The sequence below is a fragment of the Drosophila navojoa genome, chromosome 2 (assembly GCF_054131105.1).
Source record: "Drosophila navojoa isolate 15081-1374.11 chromosome 2, UAZ_NAV_1.0, whole genome shotgun sequence".
NCBI classification, from domain to species: domain Eukaryota; kingdom Metazoa; phylum Arthropoda; class Insecta; order Diptera; family Drosophilidae; genus Drosophila; species Drosophila navojoa.
The window spans coordinates 30,719,295-30,744,901 of NC_142890.1; the positions used below are offsets into that span (position 1 = coordinate 30,719,295).

The 25,607-nt window shown below is 36.9% G+C and overlaps 1 protein-coding gene and 1 long non-coding RNA gene across 2 annotated transcripts in view; one reads left to right on the top strand and one right to left on the bottom strand.

The window, feature by feature from the left end:
* LOC149092461 (uncharacterized) overlaps positions 1-25,607 on the top strand; it is a 46,985-nt gene that overhangs the window by 8,608 nt on the left and 12,770 nt on the right. The gene's annotated exons all lie outside the window — the stretch shown is intronic.
* On the bottom strand, positions 1,638-23,899 carry TkR86C (Tachykinin-like receptor at 86C). Its single transcript, XM_089265608.1, has 8 exons — positions 23,332-23,899; positions 6,460-6,605; positions 6,022-6,235; positions 5,784-5,918; positions 2,871-2,951; positions 2,458-2,805; positions 2,287-2,405; positions 1,638-2,202 (listed from the first exon to the last, which is right to left on the bottom strand). Exons 1-8 carry the CDS (start codon positions 23,511-23,513, stop codon positions 1,817-1,819), a joined length of 1,611 nt encoding a protein of 536 aa, XP_089121734.1. The 5' UTR covers positions 23,514-23,899; the 3' UTR covers positions 1,638-1,816.

The window sequence follows — 25,607 nt, forward strand, 5'->3', positions numbered from 1 at the left end:
ATATTGGCAATTGGGATCAAATTAAAAATTACAGAAATGCATCGGAAATAAAAACAAAGAGAGTTTAAAATACATATGTTGACAGAGCGAGTCCAACAACAATCAGCCGTTGAAAAGCAGAACGAAAGATTATGTTGACAGAGATAGTCAACAACAAACAGCCGTTACAGAGCGTAACGAAAGAAACACAGAGAGTTATTTGCACAGCACGACGACCGAAATCGAGAGAGCAAGTATGCTTACACTCACACTAACTAACGTGTAAAGAGTAAAGACAGGGAGAGCGCCAGAAAATAGAAAACTAAAGCAAAGTGCAAAATAAATGTAAATACGACGCTGCACCAAACTTAAACAAATTAAAAAGCAATTTTAAAAGAGACACAGTAAACCACGGATCAAACCTTGCACAGGAATATTTAAACAAACCGACCGCAGTTGTGTGAACAATTTTATAAAAATGATTATTTATAAAAATCAGGCAAATTTGCTGAGCAGAAAGCGAAAACGACCATACACTCTCACTGAGAACTCTCTCATGAGAATTCTGGTCGAAAGTGCTCGACCAGATACTACCTTGAACCAAACTAATAACAAGTAAGAAAGCTCTAGTCGAGACTGCTCGACTAGGAGATACCCTGAACCCTCCAATATGATATTCTAATCATTCTGCACTTCTTTTATGCACATATACATACATACATACATATACGTACATACATACATACACATGCAGCACGCACGTATAAAAACACGCTCTGCGCAGTAAGCAGCGACTGCGCTTGGGCTGCGCTGCAGTGTGGGCAATATTATGAGAATTCATTTGTTGATTAATTTAATTTCTAGACGTACAATCTTAATGAAACTTTCAGAACGTGATCATAATGTTGCGATACGTGGTATCTAAATATGGTATCTAAAATATGTAAATTACAAAAAGGTTGTATTCATCACGTGTATGTACACAGTAAATCTGAAGTCTCCAGGTCTAAAAGTGTTCAAATGAGGCTGAAAAAACAAAAAAGGATTTTTCTCGATTAAAAGTTATTGGATGAGCTATCGAAAGAAATATGATAAAATTGTACTGTGTATGGTATACACGAGTATGCATGTCAAATATCAGCTCTCTAGGTCTTATAACTTCTGAGTTACTGCACAGGTGAACAACTGTATTGACTCTGATACGCCGTTTTTAATGGACTTGTGGTATACAAATAGTATAGCTCAACAGCGATTTTCCTTGAAGCCCTGCTACTGAATGCATGGTTGACCCATAAGAATGTATTTAAGTTTAGTTTACTTACCTAATTTTAATTACTACAAAAATAGGCCAATATTCTAGCATGAATATCCGTGTCCCAAATTTGGCAACATCAAAACTTTGCTTGACAACTTTTGAAAATTTCACCAAATTTTACGATTTATTCACAATTTACACAAATACATATTTATCTTTATATTTATATATACAAATATAAATATCGAGCTCAAACTTTTCTGTTCATAACAAAACAAAAATACAAAATAATTATTTTAAAACTAATCAAAACTCACACTTAACAACTTCAAATACATACAATTGTATTAAGTAACGATTCACAAAGACATTCATATTCGGGCCACTACAGTAAATTTAGACCTATAGATTTATTTTAAAAACTTCGATGATGCTTTGGTAAGTACAAAATGGACTGCACTAGAACGTATTTTATTAGACTCTAAAAATTCATATAATCTCGCTAATATTCGTATTTACAATGAAACTTTTTCTTTTTTGAGTGGCTCTCGAAGAAGGCGAATCCGCTTTGAAACTTGTCCATCACAGTTCCTGAGTTCCTGTCGTCTTTTGGCTGTGGCTGTGACTGCATCTGTGAGCGTGAGTGTGACTGCCACTGCGACCGTGACTGTGATTATGGCTGTGACCATGACTGTGGTTGCTGCTGCTCTCGGATGCTTCCTCAATCGGATTGTTGTCCTCATCACATGAAATGTATTTAATTCGCACTCGCTGACGCTCGCCCGCACTGTTGTTTATAGATAGACAAATGGGCGAGCTATTGTCATCCATTGGCCTCTCGATGACGCACTCTACGGCCATGTGGTTCAGTGCTGCCCCCACCGCCTGCCTCTCCCGCGACGATGTGATGGGCACCTGCTGGATCTGCGTCTCCATTGTGCTGCGCTTCCACTGACTTTTGGTCTCCACTACACACACACACACACACCACAAACACATATGTATGTATATGTCGATTTGATGTATCACATGATAGAGCTACAGTTACATACCTCTAGTGTTTCGATTCGAGCTGTTCTTGTTCACCAACCTACTCTTCGGCGAGTCAAACTTATAGCGCGTCAGACCCAAGCAGCAGCAACAAATGATCCGTTGAAAATACATGCGGAATCTGTAAAATGATAAATTAATTACAAAATTATCTCCTTCAATTAAATGCTTACCTCTTGTTCATCCAGTAGTAGATGATCGGATTCACCATGGCATTGGACATGGCCAGCCAGTAAAAGCCGAGATACATGTGCTGCACGTACTTCGTGGATGCCACCTGGTTGTTGTGGTATGCATAGATGAAGAACATGTGGTAGGGCAGCCAGCAAATGGCGAAGATGGAGACGATGGCGATGAACATGCGGACGACCTTTCGCTTCGACTTCATCGACTCTATCTGGCGTTCCGTGTTCTCGCCAATCGAACGACTGCCCCACAGCACTCGGCCCATTAGCGAGTAGCAAACGAGCATTACGATCATCGGTATGCCGTAGGTCAGCACCAACAGAGTCAAGTTGTAGCTGCCAATTGAGGAGTGCTCACAGTTACCTTTTTTAGTAGAGCTGAAAGGCGCTGCAGTACTTACACGTAGTCGGTCATCGACGTCGGGTAACGTCCGTCGGGCCACATCATAAAGCAGACTGTACGCGACTTTCCGTTATAATAGCTGCCAAGTAATTTTACAAATCATCACCCGTTCGTTGTCTCGGATAATGTTAATTGCTCTAAATGAGCGCCCTAATGGAATTTACATTGTGTATAAAGGTAGCTTGGGTTGCTGCGACGCCAAACACTTTGCAACATAATTTAATCACTATGAAAGCGAACTCAGCCCGAAGTGCCTTGAGAAATTATCACGGCCCAAAAGTTAGGTGCGAAGCGTCCTTCCCCCTAGACGGTAAGCGACACCTTAAAATCGCCTTTTCACTAGAGCTGCCTTTTTATAAACATCTAATTTGGCAAATTGAAGATTTGCCAACAATCCACTCAGTCCGAGGAGCTCGTTAGGCACGCGATTGTCAGCCAGGTGATTAATTGAGCTAATTTTCGGCCAACTCGAACATTCAAATTGCCAGCTTTACGACTATACTTGCACCTCAATAGATTCGACATATGAATGTATTTGTGCATTTACAAGTATTTGACCTTATTGCGCATTAAATTACAATTAACGAGTTCAAAAATATTTACAGTTTTAATTGGATCTCAATGGCTGTTATATAAACACTTAACTGCATTGTTAATAGCAAATGAATAAATGGGTTGTTTATATTTTGCTGACTTTATATATGTTTTACCTTGCTTCGTAGCCGGATAATATAATTTTTGCTATTTCTTTCGGCTTTTCGATATTTCAACCGATAACTCAAGGTCGAATTGGTTCTGGCTTCTCTTTGTTGCAGATTATGGGTTCTCTATAAATCTACCAACAGTGTGCGTGTTGGAAGCTGCCAAACTTTTTCGACAACTCTAGCTCCAGTCATTTACGAAAGCCAGTCATTTAGCGTATTATTTATTAAGTTTATGCGGAGTCGGTGGTAGCTGTTTAGGCAAAGTTAATTCGCTTTGCTCAGTATTATTACATGAGCCACCAACAACCAAATTTTCTTTTAGGATTTCAATTACTAAATTTTAAATATCTATATACATATGTAGCCACATTTATTCAATCGTACCTACAAATATAGCTACAAACCAGTAAGAAAACTCTAGTCGAGAGTGCTCGACTAGATATTACCCTGAACCAAACTTATAAAAACGCACATTTAGTATGGCTAAAATTTCAATTTCGATGTATTTAAAAATATAAATGAAGTAGAAAACTCATTTAATAAATATATACAAATTTTGAAACAATTACAATAAAAACTACGACACGTCCTGGATTTGAGCCCGAAACTTCCCGATCGAACGTCACGCCTTTTATCACGACGCCACCTCACTACTCAAACAATGAGTTTTCTACTTCATTTAATAAATATATACAAATTTTGAAACAATTACAATAAAAACTACGACACGTCCTGGATTTGAGCCCGAAACTTCCCGATTGAACGTCACGCCTTTTATCACGACGCCACCTCACTACTCAAAAGTGCAATGGCAAAACTGAAATAGATTCACAGCTGCAGCGCCATCTAGCAAATCTAAACCAAACTAACTGCTGATATTATTCTAAGAATGTACTAGAAGAAGTTTGAATGTATGTGTGCACACGTTTAGGAAAACTGTTGTAGCTGCTGCACGTGCGTTTGTTAATTGGCCAAACATTTTGTTATTTTTTAACGTCGATTGACTTAACTGAATTTAATGAAACTCTCAGCATATGATCTACATATTCTATTGAATAATTGACAAATTTAAAAAAATTAAAAATCATTAAAAATTAGCTACAGTGGCATCTGCCTTGATTTATCAATCAAATATTATCATGTTTTTTGACTAAATTTAATGAAACTTTCAGCATATGATCCACATATTCTATTGAATAATTGACAAATTTGAAAAATTAAATATCATTCACAATTAGCTACAGTGGCATCTGCCTTGATTGATAATGTTTATAATCGATAATAGACTATCGGGAATAGTTATCGATTTTTAAAGATAAACTCGACTTTACGCGCTGTATGTACGGTCATTTTAAAGAAAAAATCTAGTCTCTAGCTCTTATATCTGCTGAAATCAACGCGTTCAAACATACGGACAGACGGACGGAGAGGGCTAAATCGACTCAGTTCGTCGCCGTGATCAAGAATATATATACTTTGTGGGGTCTGCCACGCCTCCTTCTGCCTGTTACATACATTTTAACAAAACCATTATACCCAGATTTCCAATTTTCAATGGGTTCAGGGTATAAAAATTATTTTCTCCATAGAATCAAATTTCTCCTGTTTATTATCCCTCTTATTCCACTCACATCATAAATACTTCTATGTATAAGCTAGCTTGTCTATTAGCCTAGGCAACGTTTTATCTCGAGAATGTGTGCCAGTGCCACTCCTACCCGTCAGTCCGTCAATCACTTAGTCATACAAGTCTAAAAGCTTCAATTCTATTAAGCGAACGTGCCATTTCGTTCATTGAATGTGCGAATTTGCGTAAAATTCAAATGAATGTGAAGTCAGCAGGAGCCTTGTTGAGCTTCAGGTGCTCATAACGTTAGCTAATGCAATATATTTGAGCAATGGCAATGGCAATGACAATGGGAGTGGGAGTAGCTGAGACCTATTATAACATCCTGGAGTATCAGTGAATCGATGAAAATATGCTCAAAGTCCACAGCGAGCGATTGAGCTGCGGGTGGTGTTCTGTGTGTGAAAGTATCTACGTGAAAAGTATCTTGAACTTTCGTCTTACAAAGTTCTTTATGTTTATTACTGCCGGAGAGTAAACAAAATATTCAGCTGAGACTGCCGGCCCTGCGCTGACTTTGCAAAGCCAAGGCAAGGTCATATATACGTGTATATGTAAATCGTGGAAGCACTTCACTTACTGCTTTGTCATGATGCTGGAGTAGAGCAGGCAGGGGGCGGAAAGGACACAGCTCAGTGCCCAAATCAGGATGAGAATAAAACGCACCTTGCGACGCGACGTGCGCCGTTTCAGGGGGTGGACTATGGCAATATATCTGCAAATATACAAAACGGATGCAAAAACGGATACCAATGCGGATGCGGACGGGGATGCGGATATTGGTGCAATGAAGATTATGGCAAACACTTAGCACTCACCTGTCGAACGAGATGGCGACCAGGGTAAAGACCGATGTTGAAACCGTTACGTTGGCCACAAAATTGTTGATGGTGCAATAAATCGAGCCAAATGGCCAATCCGAGTTCACCATGAATATAAAGTTGAAGACACAATTCAATGAGGACATTAGCAGGTCAGCGATGCTCAGGTTCAGCAGGAAATAATTTGTGACCGTGCGCATGCTGCGATGTCCTGCGGACAGAAACAGACACAAGAAAATGCCACAAACACTAAGACGTGAAAGCAAAGATAAAGCCACCGGATATTGCCTGCCTCGTTCCTCAGAGGCATTGACAACTAAGCTGTGTGACTCTGAACCGCGAGTTGAGTCCATATGTTCACATGGCCAGGATGTGTCTTAAAGCGCCGCTCAGAGTCGAGCATTTTAAACAATTGCAAACGCGTTAAGAGCTTACCTGTAACAATCCACAGCACAATGCCATTGCCCGCAATGGCCACGAACATCATCAGGCCGAATACGATGGCCCAAATGGTTTTCTGCTCCCACGGCAGTTCATATGGGCGCGTGGGCGATGGAAATAGACATTCAGTGAGAAAGTCCCTGCACAGCGATAAAACGAGAGAAAGAGAGAGAAAAAGTTTAATGCACGTATGTACATACATGCTTTTCCACATGTCAAAATGAATAAAAAACAAGTAAGAAAGCTCTAGTCGAGACTGCTCGACTACGAGATCCCCTGAACCCTACAACCAACTGATATTTCAATAATAATTAGCACACGCACACACACACACACGCACACACGAATACAAACAAACAAACGCACACACATACACATACAAACAAACACACGCACACACACACTCACATATACAGGCGATTGCGCTTGAGTTGCGCTGCAGTGTGGCAATATTATAAGAACTTATTCGTTGAATAATTTAATTTCTAGACGTACGATCGTACTGAAAGAAAGTAATTATAATGTTGAAATGTATGTGTATACCGAAGCACAAGTCTCTAGTATTTGATATACGACTTTTACAAAGATGAGGGTGAGGGGGTGGATTAAGGGGTGGGGGGTAAATTTTAACAAAAACCGAAATTGTCTAAAATACATCTTAATATACATTTTAAATTTGGAGACTCTAGCTTGAAAGATGTAGGAGATATAATTTTTAAAGTGATCTTCGATAAGGTTTTTTATCGATAAAAAAGTATCGGAATGAGTTATCGTTTTTTAGTGATAAACTCGATATCCGCGTGATATATACGGACATTTTAAAAAAAAGTTGAAGTCTCTAGCTCTTATATCTTCTGAAATCGACGCGTTCAAACATACGGACAGACGGAGGGACGGACGGACGGACGGACAGACAGACGGACAGGGCTAAATCGACTCAGCTCGTCGCCCTGATCAAGAATATATATACTTTGTGGGGTCTGCCACGCCTCCTTCTGCCTGTTACATACATTTTAACAAAACCATTATACCCTGATTTCCCATTTTCAATGGGTTCAGGGTATAAAAACAAAAGAAAAACTATTGCTCAACGGACACAGAATTGCAAATACGAGCTTGCACAGATCCTAGAACACGATTGCACACCTGAGTGTGCTATGTTGGTGTGTGCTTGCGTGAATGTGAGTGTGAGTGTGTGTGTGCTCATCAAAATACAAATGAATTTTCGCCACAGTGGGTTCAATAAACCTTCAGCAGTCCCCATTACCTAAACGGTTCTCCATTAGTGACACATTAAACTACATATATATAGTGGCTTGCATAAGTCAGTCAGTCAAGTATATCAATATAACAATGCCGAATTTTTGATTATTTGTAAAATTTCTTTGTTTTTTAATCTGAACTGTGAAAGTTAAAAAAAATATATATAATATAAAAAAAAAAAATATATATATATATATATATATAAATATAGTATCACTATAATATAGCATACTTCATACGGTAGTCAGTATAGCTTGCAACGCTGCCTTTAAAAACTCGAGCATCTTAAAAAAAAATTGTATATAAATACATAAAATACCTGTCAACTACCAGGATAAATTGAATTTCTTTCTGTATGCACAAGATAAACTTTGATTTTCTGTCAGATTTCTTCACCTGTCGTAGTATGTCTAAGGCAGCTCTAAAATAACAATGAAACTCAATGAAGCTCAAATTTGAGCTCAAATTGGATAAAGGAAACTGCTGATGATGCGAAAGTAACGCAATAACGCTGCAATCGAATCTGTAGTTTTAAGTGATTTCGTTTGACCTGCATCCGCTCAACATGAGCAATAATCCTAGATAAGCCACTTAGCAGCCGATGAATTTTGCAGGAAAGCAGCTAAGTGATAGACTGAGGTAATATTTAATTTTCATCAGTAGCTATGTACTAGAGCAAGGCCCATTAATTAGCCAAACGCTACATTGCAGGTTACAGAGGCAACGGCCAGCCACTTCAATGAGATGTATTAAATGAAGCAGCTACTATAATCGCTCGATCTGTGCGCGATGAACTGAAAACTCTATCTACGGGGACTGATTTTGCTAATGATGAGTAATAAAATAATAATTCATTACAAAGTCTAGAGACAGATTCAAGTATAGCTATATGAGTAAGGGATGTTTATAGATAAACTACAGATAAATTTATTATTGCTGTTGGGCATTTTTGATCCCTTTCCTTTCACTTCGTTGGCAAAAATTTAATTTTTTATTATTATAAATATGAATAAATAAGACTACATAATTTATAAAAGGAATATAAAATTTCTAGATAAGCTCACCTATATATGTGTGCAGACAAACGAATACATACATATACATATACAGACTGTTAATCTATTTTTATATTTCTATTCCCAGCTTTGTTATGCTTAGATACTTCATAATTAATTTCAATTCATTTACGAATTGGGTTTATCTGATTAAATCAGGTCTTGTTTATTCACCGGAATAAATATAGTTTCTGATTTTCTCGAAAATGAGCAGAGCTCGGATTTATTCTGTTAGCTTGAACTTTAAGTTATGCCAATCACCTAATACGATTCGAAGGTTACTCTTTTAATTTAAGGTTTAATTTAATGCCAGTGTTTTGTGACAGCTTGATTAAATATGAATTTTCTTAATTCAGTTTCTTTAAATTTCATTTGCTCGACATATGTATATTTACTTTGATAAACTCAATTAAATACAACCAACTAGACTTCCCAAGGAACGCTTGAAACTTAGTTTATCTAAGTCATTTTGACTTGGACTACATATAAATTTTGCAAATAATTATATGCTAGCCGAAGCGCACATGCTCATAATTAACTCAATTAGCCCGGACGAATTCAATATCGATTTAATTACTCCAAAGGACGTCTCTGGCCAAGTCGTCGTTCGACTTATTGGCAACAATGCATGGCAATCAACGCAAGCTCGAAGAAAGCTCTACGGCTTGAGCAAGGATAGAATAACAAGGATAAATATTCTATTTAGTGGAACTGTCAGCGTGATTGCGTTTGTTTCTTATGCTCATTGCCGAGGTAAATAGCCATCAATGCTGTTGTGCAGTGTATTTCTAGAGTCGCTAAAAGGTTTTGGATATGCCGAGTACTGAACAACTGTCATCGGAAAGGAAATCCATAGCAAAAGCTAACATTATGAACTAAGGTCTGTATGCAGTTTAACAAAAGAGAGAAACAAAATGTGCTTATTGTGAGCTTTTATGCAGATTCTATAGTTGAAAATTTAATTTCATCAAACTATTTTTGGGTCAAAGGAGGAGTATCATACAGTCGAGCAAATGACAGCAGTTGTCATACAGGTTCTGTATTGACTGTTGAGCAGCACGAGAGCAGAACAAATTGCAAAAAATTTGCTAATTGAGCCAATGTTGAAATAACATGATGAGTACACTCAAAACGAACTGTGGCATTCGTTTCAATCAGTTGCGGGTGCAGTCAATTTGTCAGAGAGCCTGATTAAAATACCGTTTTAATTCATATGCCACTGGTAGGACACATGAAATTGTGTGCATAGTGAATATAAGAGCGAATTGTACATTGAAAATTTCTGCTTTCCATTTGCATAATTGCATTTGGCGGCATTTGCCAACACTGGAGCACTACTAATATTTTAAACTGAGCCCAGCCCAGTCAAAGCGCAAACCCTTACTCGGTTAGCTGTCATTGGAAAAAGTTCTGCACGGGACTAAGGAAGCGGAAGCGCTTCGTTATTGTCTGCTCTTGAGTGGCATGCAATTTGTGTTGCCTACTTTTCTGCCGCATTCAAGTACAAAACACCGGAGCTGGGCTCATGCGGGGAGTATCTGATTACAGGAAATGTCAAATATTTAATATACACATATTATATACTTTCTGTTCCACAACTATTTTACTCAACAAAAAGCTATATATATATAATATATATTAAACTATATATACATATATCATGTGTATATATGTTTATTTGCCTATATATGTATGCGCCAGCTATTTGCGGGTTAATTCTCAGTTTCAGAAAAACGGGTCTTTAATAATTAAATAAACAGTTTAAGCTGTTGGGCCATAAGCAAGAAGCCATTTAAAATCTTTTCAAAAATAATCATAAAAAGCTTTTTGATAATATATAAAAATATTGTTATTATAACCCATACCAGAACGTTTTTTCACAAAAATTTAAATGTCAGTTTTGTATACAGAAGTTTAAAAGTTTAAGTTGATCAGACATCATTTATAATGCTTGGCTAATACAAAAACACAACTCTGGCCTTAATATTATTGATTTTTGTGTCTAACAAAAAATATACAACTTTAAAGCCATTGATTTATATGATTGCGTCTTAAAACAGTTCATTTAATTTGCATTAAAAATTCTGCAAAACCGTCAGTTTGTGCTCGTCTCGTGTTTCCATTGGGCGAATCCGGCCTGTTGCCATCTCTAAGCCCAACACGAACAGCACGTAATTATGGTAATTGTTGTTTATAACAACTTTAATAATTGAAAAAAAAAAGCCGAAACAAAACTGAGAGCTTTAAAATCGTGAATTTAAAGCATTTGCCTCTTGGTGTTTGCCATAATCTAAATTGCTGATCAAATTTAAGCGAATTCGGAGCTGATGATTACCATATCTAGCTTTGTGTGCCCCATTAACTTAATTTTGATTTTATTATAATTTCACTCTACATAATCCCTGGACCCGAAAATATATAATTGTTGTCATTATAGTAATATCAACAAGCATGCATGGCAGCGAAAGCCGAGGCTAAAGCAAAACTATACTAAGTATTTCCGTTGACCAAGCACATTTTACTTTTGCTAGGGGACTTGATAAAGACCCCAGTGTTCCATTATTATTATGTTATTTGTGTACTTAAATTAAAATATTTATCGGCATTTCGCAAAGCAAATGTTGGACGACGGGTTAAAGTGTGAGCGGAAGTAAATTTGGCATCGAGTTCTCTTAGAGCTTGGCACGCAATCAATTTTGCTTCTTATGCAAATTTTAGACAAGGCGCCAAAACAGCAACACGAATATCCAGTATATAAACCATCATGAAGCACAAGTGTCAAGCTTTCAAATGTTTTTGACATTTCAGAAAGTTCCAAAAAAGAATCTACTCTGATTGCAATGCAATTGCATATCTTAAATCAGAATAAATTTGCTTGTCAGCTACAGGTTTAAGTGCATTTAAAATCGCAAATAAAGCATATCCTTCTGCTCTAGATATTTTTGCAGAAATATGCTAAGCCGTAGAAGCTGTTATAATAGCTTAAAGATAAATATAAGATAATATAAGTCAGTAAAAAGGCGGTCTGTTTGAATATTGGGACTTAAAATAGGACTTTAAATATTAAACATTAAAATAATAAATAATTGTAGATTTATTCTGTGCAATAAATTCAATGCAATTGTAAAATTTATTAAAACTATATTTGTAAATTTATCAGATATTTCGGATTTCATTTTGCTTAAAGCTTATGTCAGCTAAGAGCGATTCAATTATGTATACAAAAAAAAATATATATAAATAAAAATTATTAGAAATGTCGCAATTTTAATCTTTTGCAAATGCAAACTGCCAGACCTCAAACTGCTCTGGCTGTCAAAGAAAATTTGAATGGAAAAGCATGCAAGTTGTTTACAATTCAATGTAGTTAGTCAAAATCCAAGTAGCAAGTATCTTACCAGTTATTAGCAGGCATTTAAAATAATAATATAGCCCACCTTTAAGGGCTTGAAGCAAATTGCGCTCAAGACAGAAGTTGACATTAATCATAGTGCAAACTGCGGTAACGTGTGCCACGTTTATTATACACATTCGCAGGGGCGGCAGGCGCAGGTGCGGCGACAGCAAATTACCCCCATTAGGGTGCAAATTATTCAATTAAATAGTTTCCTCGTAGCAGCATTAAATTCGCACCTACATAGCTGTCGGGCGTATGAGAGCTAGACGGGGCCCGCAACTAATAATAGAATAGTGTCTGTGCTTTCAGATATGTCATATGTATTGCAGATTTCAGAGTTGAAATTCGCTGTTGGTAATTTGCAGCTGCATTTTAAATAAACTTCTGTTTCAGTCGACATTTGGCACACTACGCTGCATATTTCATGTTTCATGCGCGCCGAACAGGCAGCCCAAATTGAGAGGTTTCGCGGTTTTGTGCCTTTGTCACAGTCGCATTCACAATCCCAGTTGCAGCCGCAGTTGTTGTTGTAGCCCCTGCATTGGCAACCGCAAGTCAAGCGCGGACTACCTTAAAGATACTAAGGGTAATGTTGCTAATGGTAACGGGAAAAGTTGCAGCACTCGCTAACTCATGATGGCCACGATACGAGCTGTAAAAGTTGAGAGTCACGTTGCCAAATAGATAATAAGCCAGCACAAAATTATATAGAAGCTCAAGACAGCCTCTGGCAACAGAATCGAAACTCAATTCAGCTTTTGAGCACAAAAGGGGAATGACATTATAAGCGGGGTACTCATAAATAGAGGTACTTTAGAGTTAAGCGAACTCAAACTTACAAGCTTTATTTTAGTCCTCCCCAATATTTAATCAGCGGAACTGTTCTGTTTATTAGCGCTATTAAATTAGATTTTAATGCCAGCTTCCTTTAAATATTATGCTGCAAAACCAATCAATTCTGAAAATACATTACGCCGAAATCCGATTACTGATAAAGCAATCCTTTAATGCCCACCGATGCTTGACAAATGACCGAGGACGAGTTGCCTTGTCAGAATCATGGCTATTCGATCGCATCACTGGTCCCTTTGTTATCGACAGTTCGGCCCAAAAAAAAAAAAAAGAAGCAAATAGGCTATTCTTGACGGGAATATGCTGGAAGCAATTACCCTGAATTCATCGTAACTCCGCATGGAGGCAATCGCGTATAGATGTCAAGACCGAGAACTTTATTCTCTAGAACTGTTTAAGAGTAGATAACTCGGAATGACGGAAAAGTACTTGAATGCAGATACTCATGGCAAGTATAATTTACCAATTTCATAGTAAGGCAATATATATTTCAAATTTCACGTTAATTTCCAGGAATTGTGTATTCTGATAAATATGTACATACGTACATATGTACTATAAATGCAGCTACCTTCCCCCTCTCTGTACTTTGCATATTACATTATACATTACTTTTCAATCTATCCTATATATATATATATATACATATGTAATATTAATATTCTGTGGATCCAGCATCGTTTCCTTCTATCTCTTACGTATCGCGATATTATACAATACTTTCACATTTTAAGTAATTACAGGGTATGAGCTCTTACATTTTGGGTCATGCCCACTACTTTTGCAATGCAAATCCGCCCCATTTCAATTTGGATTTATGGCCGAGATTTGTGTAGTTCATTGTTTTGGCTTTTCCCTTTTGAAACTCGCATTGCTGTCAGAAGTGTTGAGCAGCCACAGAACAATGCGTTAAACATTGCTGCCATAAAATGCTCACTAATGTATTTCTAGTCAGTGACATTTTCAATTTAATTAGGTATTTAGGGCAGAGCAAGCAATAAACTGGATTAGGCCTCGTGTTTATGCATGAATTTCCCAACAATATCATAATGTGTGTATATCCCGAAGCACAAATTTCTAATATTTGAAACACGCCTTTTATAAATATGAGGGTGCGGGGGTGGGTATAGGGTATATCAAAAACTAGAGACTTGTGCTTCGGTATATACATACATTCAACCATTATGATTACGTTCTGAGTTTCATTAAAATCGTACGTAAGAAATAAAATTATTCAACAACTAAATTTTCAAAATATTGGCAACACTGCAGCGCAGCCCAAGCGCAGTCGCCTGTATATGTGCGTGTGTGTGTGCTAATTATTATTGAAATATCAGTTGCTCGAAGGGTTCAGGTGATCTCGTAGTCGAGCAGTCTCGACTAGAGCTTTCTTACTTGTTTAGATAAGGTTATACTATATATACGGAAATTTTAAAGAAATTTTGAAGTCTCTAGCTCTTATATCTTTTGAGGTCGACGCCTTCATACATACCGACAGACGGGCGGACATACAAATCGACCCTACTTTGTGGAGTCTGCCAAACCTCCTTCTGCCTGTTACAGACATTTCAACAAATTCATTATACCCTGGTTTGCCATTTTCAATGGGTATAAAAAAAATATACAACTTGAAATATTTGTAATATACTGGATATTTTGTTTATAAGATTATAGAGTCTTTATTATTTTAGAGGATATTTAAAAGTCGAGCATTTACTAGAAGTGCCTGACAGAGCTGACCTATACATAGCTGTTGACCTCTACTTCTACCGAAATTTCATTAGAGCAATTATTCTGAAAAACACCCATAAAACAGCAAATGGGTTTCGGACAATATAAAGGGGGAAAAAAAAAAAAACGTAATTGAAAAATCTGTCATATGCAAATTTCTGGCTGGAAGCCTGGAGAGGGAATAGCGAGGGAGAAATTGACGCTTTATCAGCCTTGAGGTAGGTAGCAGAATAAGTAAGTGGAATAATTGTAAGAGTATTTGTCCGGGCACATTCTGACATTTTTGCTGGGGTAACATTTGGCTGCGCACGCACTTGACCGGAACGAGTTATCCTTTTGTGTCCTTCTGCTGTTTTGTTATTGTGCAGGAGCAACGGCAAACAGTTAGCGTTGGCTTCTGGTTCAGCTTGAAGTACTCTAAATTATTTTTATGTGCACTCATAAACTGTGATTGGATTCGGGACCCAGCCATAAAAACAGCAAATATTGAGCGCCAAAGAACATCATTGAATGCCATTGGCCAAAATTCCGATCCTTGTCATTCGTTGCGCATCAAAATCAATAAGCGCATGAAAAGTCCTTAACATAAAAATGCCAAAACAAAATATTTTCAAGCAGCTTTAATTCCAACAATCTTTTCGCCTAGTGGATGCCTAGTGGCGCAGTGGGCCCAGATTAAATACGCATACGCAACGTGAGCGTAGACACCTCACATAAAGCTAAAGCCAACAAATGGAAAGAACAACACACTTATAAAAGCGCTCTCAGCTGATGCTGGACACGTTCCAGGGGCACGTTGAAGTTGCAAATGTTTTCATTTGTTGACACGTTGATTGCGTCTAAGCCTCATGCCAAAGGCCTTATAATGAGCTTAATACAGACACAGTTCAGGTGGTCAGCTGACCGCTTGTTGGGGTGGTTGAGGCTTGCCGCCGACCACACGCATTCACAAAGCTGAAAAGTTTCCATAGAGAACGCCAACTGGCTAAACAACCCCCAAAAATGAGGAGAATGTAGGTTATAATATATATACATTCATAATCAAGGCGATATTTATATTTGCATCCTATATGGGTAAGTTAATTTGCAATAATCTATAATTTTTCTATTTTCCATAAAATTAAAAAGTTTTAAAATGGCAACCGTCCATTGAATCGAGCATCTGAAGCGCTCAAAGGGTTGGCGAGTCCGGACTCGGTGGTAAATGGTGCAGATGTCACTGACAGCTACATATAAATTTGTTCCATGACGTAATTGCGTGGACTCTCTAGATACAAGCGAATTGGCCGGGGCTCTGGGTATCTCCTGGTTGGCCACTCATGACTAGAACCTCCAAGATCTTTTTTCTGTGAAAGTTTTGCCACGAACATATTTTAGTTGTTGTTAAATGTTCTGTTTGTGAAACTTGTGCTGTTTGAGATTAGTTGGAAAGATTCTCGTAGTGAATTCAATTATTGTTCGTGGCACAATTCTCTCCAGCTGTATGCCACCTGAAAAGCAATTTGCGAATTTCCGCATAACCCTAATCCCAAGCTTATAGTCACTTTGAAATGCGAGCGTTTTTGTTTGACACGGCTAAATTTAGCGGCCAAAAAATAAATTGGCTAATGTTTATATATATATATATATATATATATATATATATATGTGGGAGCAAAGTGATTATTAGTACAGCAAATGTGCAGCAGCATAGATGCTTGGAACAAAGTCTATGAAAAGGTTCTGCGGCGAAAGAAGTATGACCTGGACGCAGGCACATAGAGGGTAACGCTCATTTAGAGCAGTTGCAGCATGCAGTCCGACACACCGGTCAGAATGACGACCTGACTGACGGTGCACAAAGCATTTTTTCCTATTTTTACCAAAAAAAAAAAAACTGATGTTCAGTGTCCTATTTGTAAACAAATATAAGCTATACGCTCTATCCTTTTTCCTCTCATTCTTTGCTTCTCTCTCCCTTATACAATATCACGTCACAATATATAAACGATTACTCATATATATATATATATATATATATATATATATATATATATATATATATATATATATATATATATATATATATATATATATACTCATATATATATATATTCTAATTCAGTAGTGCTCAATGCAAGATCTAAGAGTTACAGCCTTACAAGCTAATTAGAAAAGTTTCAGTAGAAAAAGTTAATATTCCATTATAGCTAGTTTTCAAGTTACGTTAACTTCTATTCAGCTCAGTTCCTGCAAGAAAACAAATATTTTCACGAGCACCAATTAGATTTCGTCCAGCTTTTACTTAATTATTGTTAGCTAACGAGATAATAAAGGTACAATGTGACCAAAGTACCTGGTGACAACTGGAGATAAGCCTATTGGAAAATATAGCAATAGGGTATTTTAGTATTGCAGACTGACATTATTAAGGGAGACAATACTTATACTTATATGTTACTTGAGCCCCCATTATGGAGCGCATTTTATTTGTATGCGAACAGTACACTGCGAACACACTATTTTAATTGTTTAACTGAATTAAACAGGTATAATATATGTATGTATATAAAACATATGCTTTTTAATATAATAAAATGAAATAAATTATGTAAAATAAATTTCTGAAAAAACCTCCATGTGTATACTTACAAGTATACACATCTAAAACTGATTTTATTAGATTTACATTCGAATTTGCATGCATTTAAATTAAATTTTTCAATTAGTATGCGCTGAACAAATGCTCGGAGAGCATATCTATTTGTTGTAAATATTTGCTATGCGAGAGATAGGTAAACAAAACCTTAAAGCAAGTAATATATATTTAAGTTGAAAAGATGCCTATTTTATATCATGTAAACAAACAATGAGTATCTGGTAACCATGCACGCAATGAACTCATTGTTAACTCATTGTTCGTCCTCAGCATAAAAATGGGCATAATGGAAAAAGTTTTACAAAACGTTCTCCGAGATTTTTGTATTGAACCATTGAAAGGTTTAATTGCTAAAGTACAGGAAGTCTCAAAAGTTATTTGGATAGGAGCAGTTTGAATAATTTAATGTGCGAGCGCCAAACTAATTAAATTTATGTGCACACATAGACTTATGTAATGGAAAAATTTGCGTGATAATTAGAACACAATGGCTAATTGAGTAGACAAAGTAAGCAGGAAAATGTTCTTTAGGATAATGAAACTTAGGCCCATATCGAATATCTGTAACAATTGTTGTAACAGAGTATTAATGATAATTGAACAACCCTGTACATCAAACAGAGTACTTAACCAGAGGGTTAAGGAAGAGTCTTCAATTAGTTAAGTTAAGATTATTTACTTTGGAATAGACTTTCATAAAATACATCTTCATATAATGTAGTTCAAGCCATGCAGTCCTTCGAGCTCAATTTAAATGTCAATAAATTGTGTCTAGAGACAATTCATTCAGAATTTGGAGGCACCCAAATTATTATTATTATTTTTTTAAAATAATATTATTACACGCACAGTTTTTCCCAGAAAGTTCGCAAAAGTTTAAAGTGAAATCTCTAAAGTGTTAACGTGAATTTGGGTGGAAATGGTTCCACCCTAGTTTCGAGTCTGTCAACATTTATTCTTGCAGTTTTTTCAGTTGGCGTTGGGAAATATTCCCTACTTGTATTTACACTATCATTTTTCGTAGAACAATAATTCTTCATGTCATTTTGTTTGCATTTTTCAGCTCAAGTTTGATTTCGTTCACTTCTAGTGAGTAATTGTACATTTCTGTAACAGCACTAGAAAAAATAAATAATCGAGAATTTTTAAATATTTGTAGAAGTCTGAAGTCAGGGTATAATGGTTTTGTTGAAATGTATGTAGCAGGCAGAAGGAGGCGTGGCAGACCCTAAAAAAGTATATATCTTTTTGATCAGGACGGCAAGCTGAGTCGATTTGGCCCTGTCCGTCTGTCTGTCTGTCCGTCTGTCCGTATGTATGAACGCGTTGATCTCAGAAGATATAAGAGCTAGAGTCTTCAAATTTTTTTTAAATGTCCGTACATAGCGTGGGCATATCGAGTTTATCACTAAAAATCGATAACTCATCCCGTTATTTTGTTATCGATAAAAACGTTATCGAAAATCAGTTATAAAATTATATCTCCCACATTTTTAAAGCTAGACTATCCAAATTTAAAACATAAGATGAATTTTATACAATTTCGATTTTTGTTAAAATTTACCCCCCATCCCTTTATCCACCACCTCACCTTCATATTTTTAAAAGGCGTATTTCAAATACAAATATACACACGTTTAATATGATCACGTTCTGAAAGTTTCATTACGATCGTACGTATAGAATTACAATTATTCAACAAATAAATTCTCATAATACTGCCAAGACTGCAGCGCACCCAAGCACAATCGCCTGTATATGCGTGTGCGTGTGTTTGTTTGTATGTGTATGTGCGTATGTGTGTGCTAATTATTCTTAAAATATCAGTTGCTTGTAGGGTTCAGGGAATCTCGTAGTCGAGCAGTCTCGACTACAGCTTTCTTACTTGTTATACCCTGAACCCATTGAAAATGGGAAATATTGAAATATCAGTTGTTCGAAGTGTTCAGGGGATCTCGTAGTCGAGCAGTGTCGACTAGAGCTTTCTTACTTGTTTTACTCATTCACGAAGTGAATTAGTATATTGGTTTTGTGCAATGTCCGTCTTGCTGTCCGTCCGTCTGTCCGTATGAACGCAGTTCATTTCGCCGCTATTGAAGCTAGAGACTTGAAATTTGGAAAACATACTCGTGTATAACTCCGATTTATAAAGTGTTAAAATTTTCCCGATCCGCCCACTAGGGGCGTGGCAAATCGGAAAATGCATTTTCCGATATACCAAAAATCATGTTAGTTGAAGAGCTAGAAAGAAGTTGAAGAGCTAGAAATTCGGTATGTAGATCCGCGTTGATCCCCCAAGTCCAAAAAGCTATGGTGGATATATCTACGCCCATTGGGGGCGTGGCAAATCAGATAAAACTGTATCTCCTAAGGTTCTAAAGCTAGAACGTTGAAATTTCGCACGTTAGCTAATGCTATAATTCTATAATGACTGATGAAAAAATTTTATGTCTACGAACCTGAAGATATAGTGATTTTTCAAATTTGGCTATATTCTAGGCACTATTGATGCTAGAGACTTGAAATTTGGTATATATACGCGTGTTGACCACCCAAGTCCAACAAGCTATAGTGGATATATGTCCGCCTAAAGGGGGCGCAAAACTTTATATCTCCTACAGCTTAAGAGCTAGAAGCTTCAAATTTGAATAGTTGAGTTACTGGTAACCTCCTCTATCGATGCCCCAAAAATAATTGTCACGCCTCTTTGGGGGCGTGGCATATCGAAAAATACCCTGTAATTTTCACATTTTTTGAGCGTAAGCATTCAAATATCACATTTACGTTACCGTTAGCTCTTTCTAAGAACTGGCCATTTGTAGTATCAAATTGCCGCATTTATATGCTTGAGCTATCTATGTATGTTCATGAATATACAAATAGGCTTAATAGGCATTGATAACACGGAAGAATTCATTTTTATAAAATTTAAAAATAAAATTTAAATATTTAAAAAATATAAAAGAAGCTAAAACAATAAAGTTTGCAATTTACAAAAAAGAGTTTTCCGCGGGATTTGAACTCGCACCCAAGCCATGTTTGTCAAAATAACAAAAACAAATTTAACCGGCGCCTTTGCTGACAGCGCCACCACCTACTGTCAATGATTGTAATTAAAATGAAATCCAAAAATAAGATTCTTGTTATGACGCATTATAGAAAAGAAGAGCCAGAGTAGCGGATGATAAATTTGCATTAAATACATACACACATACAAATGAGCGCGTGCATAAGAAAGGCTGGAATGCTTGATGCTACATATGCGTGCAGGCTTATGTACATATGTACATATACATGCATATATGCGTACATACATGCGCGCTTTTGTAATGTAAGCAAACGCTTAAGAATCTGCAATAGGTGTGACCGAAAGCTATTAACGAAAATTACCATACATTTGTACTCAAAAAGTGCACGATCAATATAATAATTATCGATTACTCGATAAAAATTACCAAAAGCTACAATATAATCAAAAAGCATAATTGTTTTGTACTAAATTTTTTTAAAGCCAAATTAAATTTGAAATAAGAATAAATGCCCCTTTGTAAACATAGCATCATGTATACGGACTGTGAATGAGTATTCCGCAGTCGGTAGCGCCCGACTGCAACGCTCTTACTTGTTTTTACTTTACTTTTTATACTCATTCACGAAAGTGAAATGAGTACATTGGTTTTGTGCAATGTCCGTCTTGCTGTCCGTCCGTCTGTCAGTCTGCCCGTATGAACGCAGTCTATTTCGGCGCTATATAAGCTAGCGACTTGAAATTCGGGACATATACTCGTATATATCTCCGATTTATGAAGTGTTAAAATTTTCCGGATCCGCCCACTAGGAGCGTGGAAAATCGGAAAATGCATTTTCCGATATACCAAAAATCATGTTAGTTGAAGAGCTAGAAAGCTGAAATTTGAAATGTAGATTCTCGTCGACCACCCAAGATCACCAGCTATGGCGGATATATCTCCGCCGATTGGAGGCGTGGCAAATCGGATAGAACTGTATCTCCCAATGTTGTAAATCTAGAATGATGAAATTTTGCACGTGAGCTAATGTTTCGATGCTTTACAAATAGGTGGACAAATTATATAACTATGCCTACTAGGGGCGTGGCAAATCGGACCTGAAGATATAGTGATTTTTCAAATTCTGCTATATTTGAGGCACTATTGATGCTAGAGACCTGAAATTTTGTATATATAGGCAGGTTGATCTCCTAAGTCCAACGAGCTATGATGGACTTATCTCCGCCCAAAGGGGCGTGGAAAAATGCAGTAGTTTATATATCCTAAAGTATAAAAGCTAGAAGCTTCAAATTTTTATAGTTAAGTTACCAGTAACCTCCTTTATCGATTTCCCAAATAATATTGTTACGCCTCTTTGGGGGCGAGGCATATCAAAAAATAACCCGTAATTTTCACATTTTCTTAGCGTAAGAACTGAAATTTTGAATTTATGTTACCGTACCTCCCAGTAGGGGCGTGGCAAATTGAAAAAAAAACCTGAACTTTCTATAGTATTAGAGCTAAACTTAGCACTAAATAGCTTATGAGGTGTGAATGAGTATTCTGCAGTTAGTAACGCCTGACTGGAACGTTCTTACTTATTTTTGATAGTTTTTCTAACATTAATTTTAGCTCTGAGCTGAGCTGAGCAATTTTCTCTAGAACTTTATAGAATATTATTTAAATATAAATTATATGCCTGCTAAATGTTCGCTGACCTGAACAGAATTTGCATGGATAAACGATAATAAAAATCTCATCAGTTAAAATGTGCTGTTGTTAAAATTAATTCAAATTAATGTGCCATTTATGTATATTTATTTATAAAATACTACACTAGATAAAGGAATATACGAGTCAGTAACCGCCAAAACATATTCACGAAAAATGAGATTTATTTTTCGTAAAGAGCGAGTATTCATCAATTATTTATATTCAATTAATTTATATTAATAATTTGTGAGTATCTAAATTAAACAAGAAAGAAAGCTCTAGTCGAGACTGCTCGACTACGAGATCCCCTGAACCCTACAAGCAACTGATATTTCAATAATAAATAGCACAGACACACACACGAATACAAACAAACAAACGCACACACACACGCATACAAACAAACACACTCACATATACAGGCGATTGCGCTTGGGTTGCGCTGCAGTGTTGGCAATATTATGAGAACTTATTTGTTGAATAATTTAATTTCTAGACGTACGATCGTAATGAAACTTTCAGAACGTAATCATAATGTTAAAATGTATGTGTATACCGAAGCACAAGTCTCTAGTATTTGATATACGACTTTTACAAAGATGAAGGTGAGGGGGTGGATTTAGGGGTGGAGGGTAAATTTTAACAAAAATCGAAATTGTATAAAATACATCTTTATATATATTTTAAGTTTGGAGACTCTAGCTTGAAAGATGTAGGAGATATAATTTTTTAAGTGATCTTCGATAAGGTTCTTTATCGATAAAAAAGTATCGGAATGAGTTATCGTTTTTTAGTGATAAACTCGATATGCGCGTGATATATACGGACATTTAAAAAAAAAGTTGAAGTCTCTAGCTCTTATATCTTCTGAAATCGACGCGTTCATACATACGGACGGACGGACGGACGGACGGACAGACAGACGGACAGGGCCAAATCGACTCAGCTTGTCGCCCTGATCAAGAATATATATACTTTGTGGGGTCTGCCACGCCTCCTTCTGCCTGTTACATACTTTTAACAAAACCATTATACCCTGATTTCCCATTTTCAATGGGTTCAGGGTTATAATAATCAAACTGAACATAGTTTAAAATAAGTTATTTAAATTAACGTTTATCAAAATGGGAACTGAATTCGGGAGGTAAATTAAAACTTCATGTCAACATGTATCTGTCTGTCTGTGCCTTGGGTACCGTCACAACTTACTTTGCCTCGCTGATGCTACCGAGATTATCTCGGTTCTCGATGATGCCAGATAGAAGGCTAACCACCTCGGTACGATTGAGGCTATTCAGCAGCGTTGTGTTCACAATGCTGTTCAGCTCGAAGCGACGCACGGCAAGAATTGTGCAGTTCACCAGCAGTTCTGTATCCACAATTTCCGACATTATCTTTTGGGTACGTGGGGAGAGAGGAACGCTCAAAGAGGGAAACCGTTAATCGTTGGTTACGTCAATTTATTTCACTGCACTTCCAATGAGCGCTATATGGCTGGACGTGTAGGCAAGAGGGCTTGGATAACTACAGCAGCAGCAGCAACGGGAGGAGTTCGAAAAGCGGAAGCAGGAGTTGTAAATGCCACTTTTGCGGGTCTAATTATCTGTTCTATGCTTAACTCCTGTGCTTTCTATTGGAAGTCTTTGTGGGCGAAAGATTAATCGGCTTTTATGAATACTAAATCCATCCCACTACCTGGGCGTAGCAAATAGTTATTTTCGTAGTATGAGCCGAAAAAAATCGAAGAAATACTTGGGGTCGCTGTGACGCATTGCGCTTGCTGGCACTTTTCTTAAATTAAATTGATTATTAAATATTTCGTATACACAGACGTCACTACTAATTTCTTGTAATTAAACAATTTTTTTCACTTTTTTCTTTGAAATCTTTTATTATTTTCATTCTGTTTTTAGTAAATGATGTCACAAAATTAAATCTTAATAGACCATCGAAAATTTATTTTCTGTAGGTTAAGCACACAAAGAAAGAAAGTTTATTATTCACTTATCATTTTAAAGCAGCATACGACAAAATGCTTATAAATATTAAATCGTTATTAACCAAAAACGATAGTTTCATGATATACATAATAATATTATTAATAAATATTTGAGGACGATATTTTTCACACTTATTGACACTTCTTTACTCACAAGTAATTTATTTAATTTAATTTTTTGATAACACTTGATTTACAGGGCTTATCTCTATTTATTTATTATTAATTACATATAAATATGACTAACTATATAATTAAAAACCACTAATGATAGTGGTTTAGTTGATGTTGAATAATTATACTTTAACTTTTTAATATACTTTGTCAATTTATAAAACAGTTATTTTGAAGCCCGAAACATAAATTTAAAAAATACACTGAATCCCTTTATTTATTTATTTTCAGCTTTGCATAACTTTACTATTATCTTGGCGCTTAAATCTTTTGTTTCGTTCGCTGTCAACTCGAGGTACATCAATAACAACGCACATTCACTTAAGTACAATTGCACAGCGACCGCGACTCGCGCGCGACCTTTAGTGCTAAGGGTGCTGCCGACGACTGATGCGATCCACATTGCGACAATGTGTCTGCCGCAACTGCTAAAGTGGTGTAGTCATGACTCATGAGTACCGCAACATCAACATCTGCCTTGCAGAGGCTCAGGCTTAGCAACATTAAGGCACAACCTGTTGAGAGACGAAAGTAATGAATGGTTGGCAGCATGCTGCTAAGAAGTTTGCAGCATGCTGCTCAGCAGCTGGCAACATTTTATTGCAGGCGTGAAAGGAAAGAGAGCGAGTGCGCGAGCCAATGCTCTGTAAGCTGCTAGCATCATTGTTGCTGTTGTTGCCAATGGTGCTTACACTTATTGCCATCTGCTTCGGCGTTGTTTAGGCTGCGGCTGCGGCAAATAATTTTCTCATGCTGCGTGTTGATATGATGAATGACCTGTATATCATTATAGAGGACATGGGCAAGGACAGTTTGCCGAGCTCAAGCGCCAATGTGTGGGATGTACAAGTGTTTTGTTTGTTTGTGGCTTGCCCTTGCATTTGTATTTGTGTTGGCTGAAGTCTGAAAATATTCGAGAGTCAACTTCACAATTCGCCTGGACGCCTAACGGTTTTGTGTGTTTGTGTCTTTTTCTGCAAGTGAGCGTTTCCATGTATTTGCGCATTTCATATTATGACTGCCCATTTCGACATTTTTGCATCATCCATAAACACACATATACGTGTGTGCGAATAGAACTAGCTTTTTAATACGCAGGCATATGCACTCTAGTTTTTATACCCTGAACCCATTGAAAATGGGAAATCAGGGTATAATGTTTTTGTGAAAAAGTATGTAACAGGCAGAAGGAATAATCGCAGACCCCACAAAGTATATATATTCTTGATCAGCACGACGAGCTGAGTCGATATAGCCCTGTCCGTCTGTCCGTCCGTTCGCCCGCCCGTCCGTCCGTCCGTATGAACGCCGA

What these genes read in the sequence shown, in the direction of transcription:
- TkR86C (XM_089265608.1), bottom strand. Translation starts at nt 23,513, where the DNA reads ATGTCGGAAATTGTGGATACAGAACTGCTGGTGAACTGCACAATTCTT. An exon ending in GGTAGCATCAGCGAGGCAAA is followed by an intron (nt 6,606 to 23,331) that starts GTAAGTTGTGAC and finishes ATCGCTGTGCAG; the next exon opens with GGACTTTCTCACTGAATGTC. An exon ending in ACGTCGATGACCGACTACGT is followed by an intron (nt 2,806 to 2,870) that starts GTAAGTACTGCA and finishes CTCAATTGGCAG; the next exon opens with CTACAACTTGACTCTGTTGG.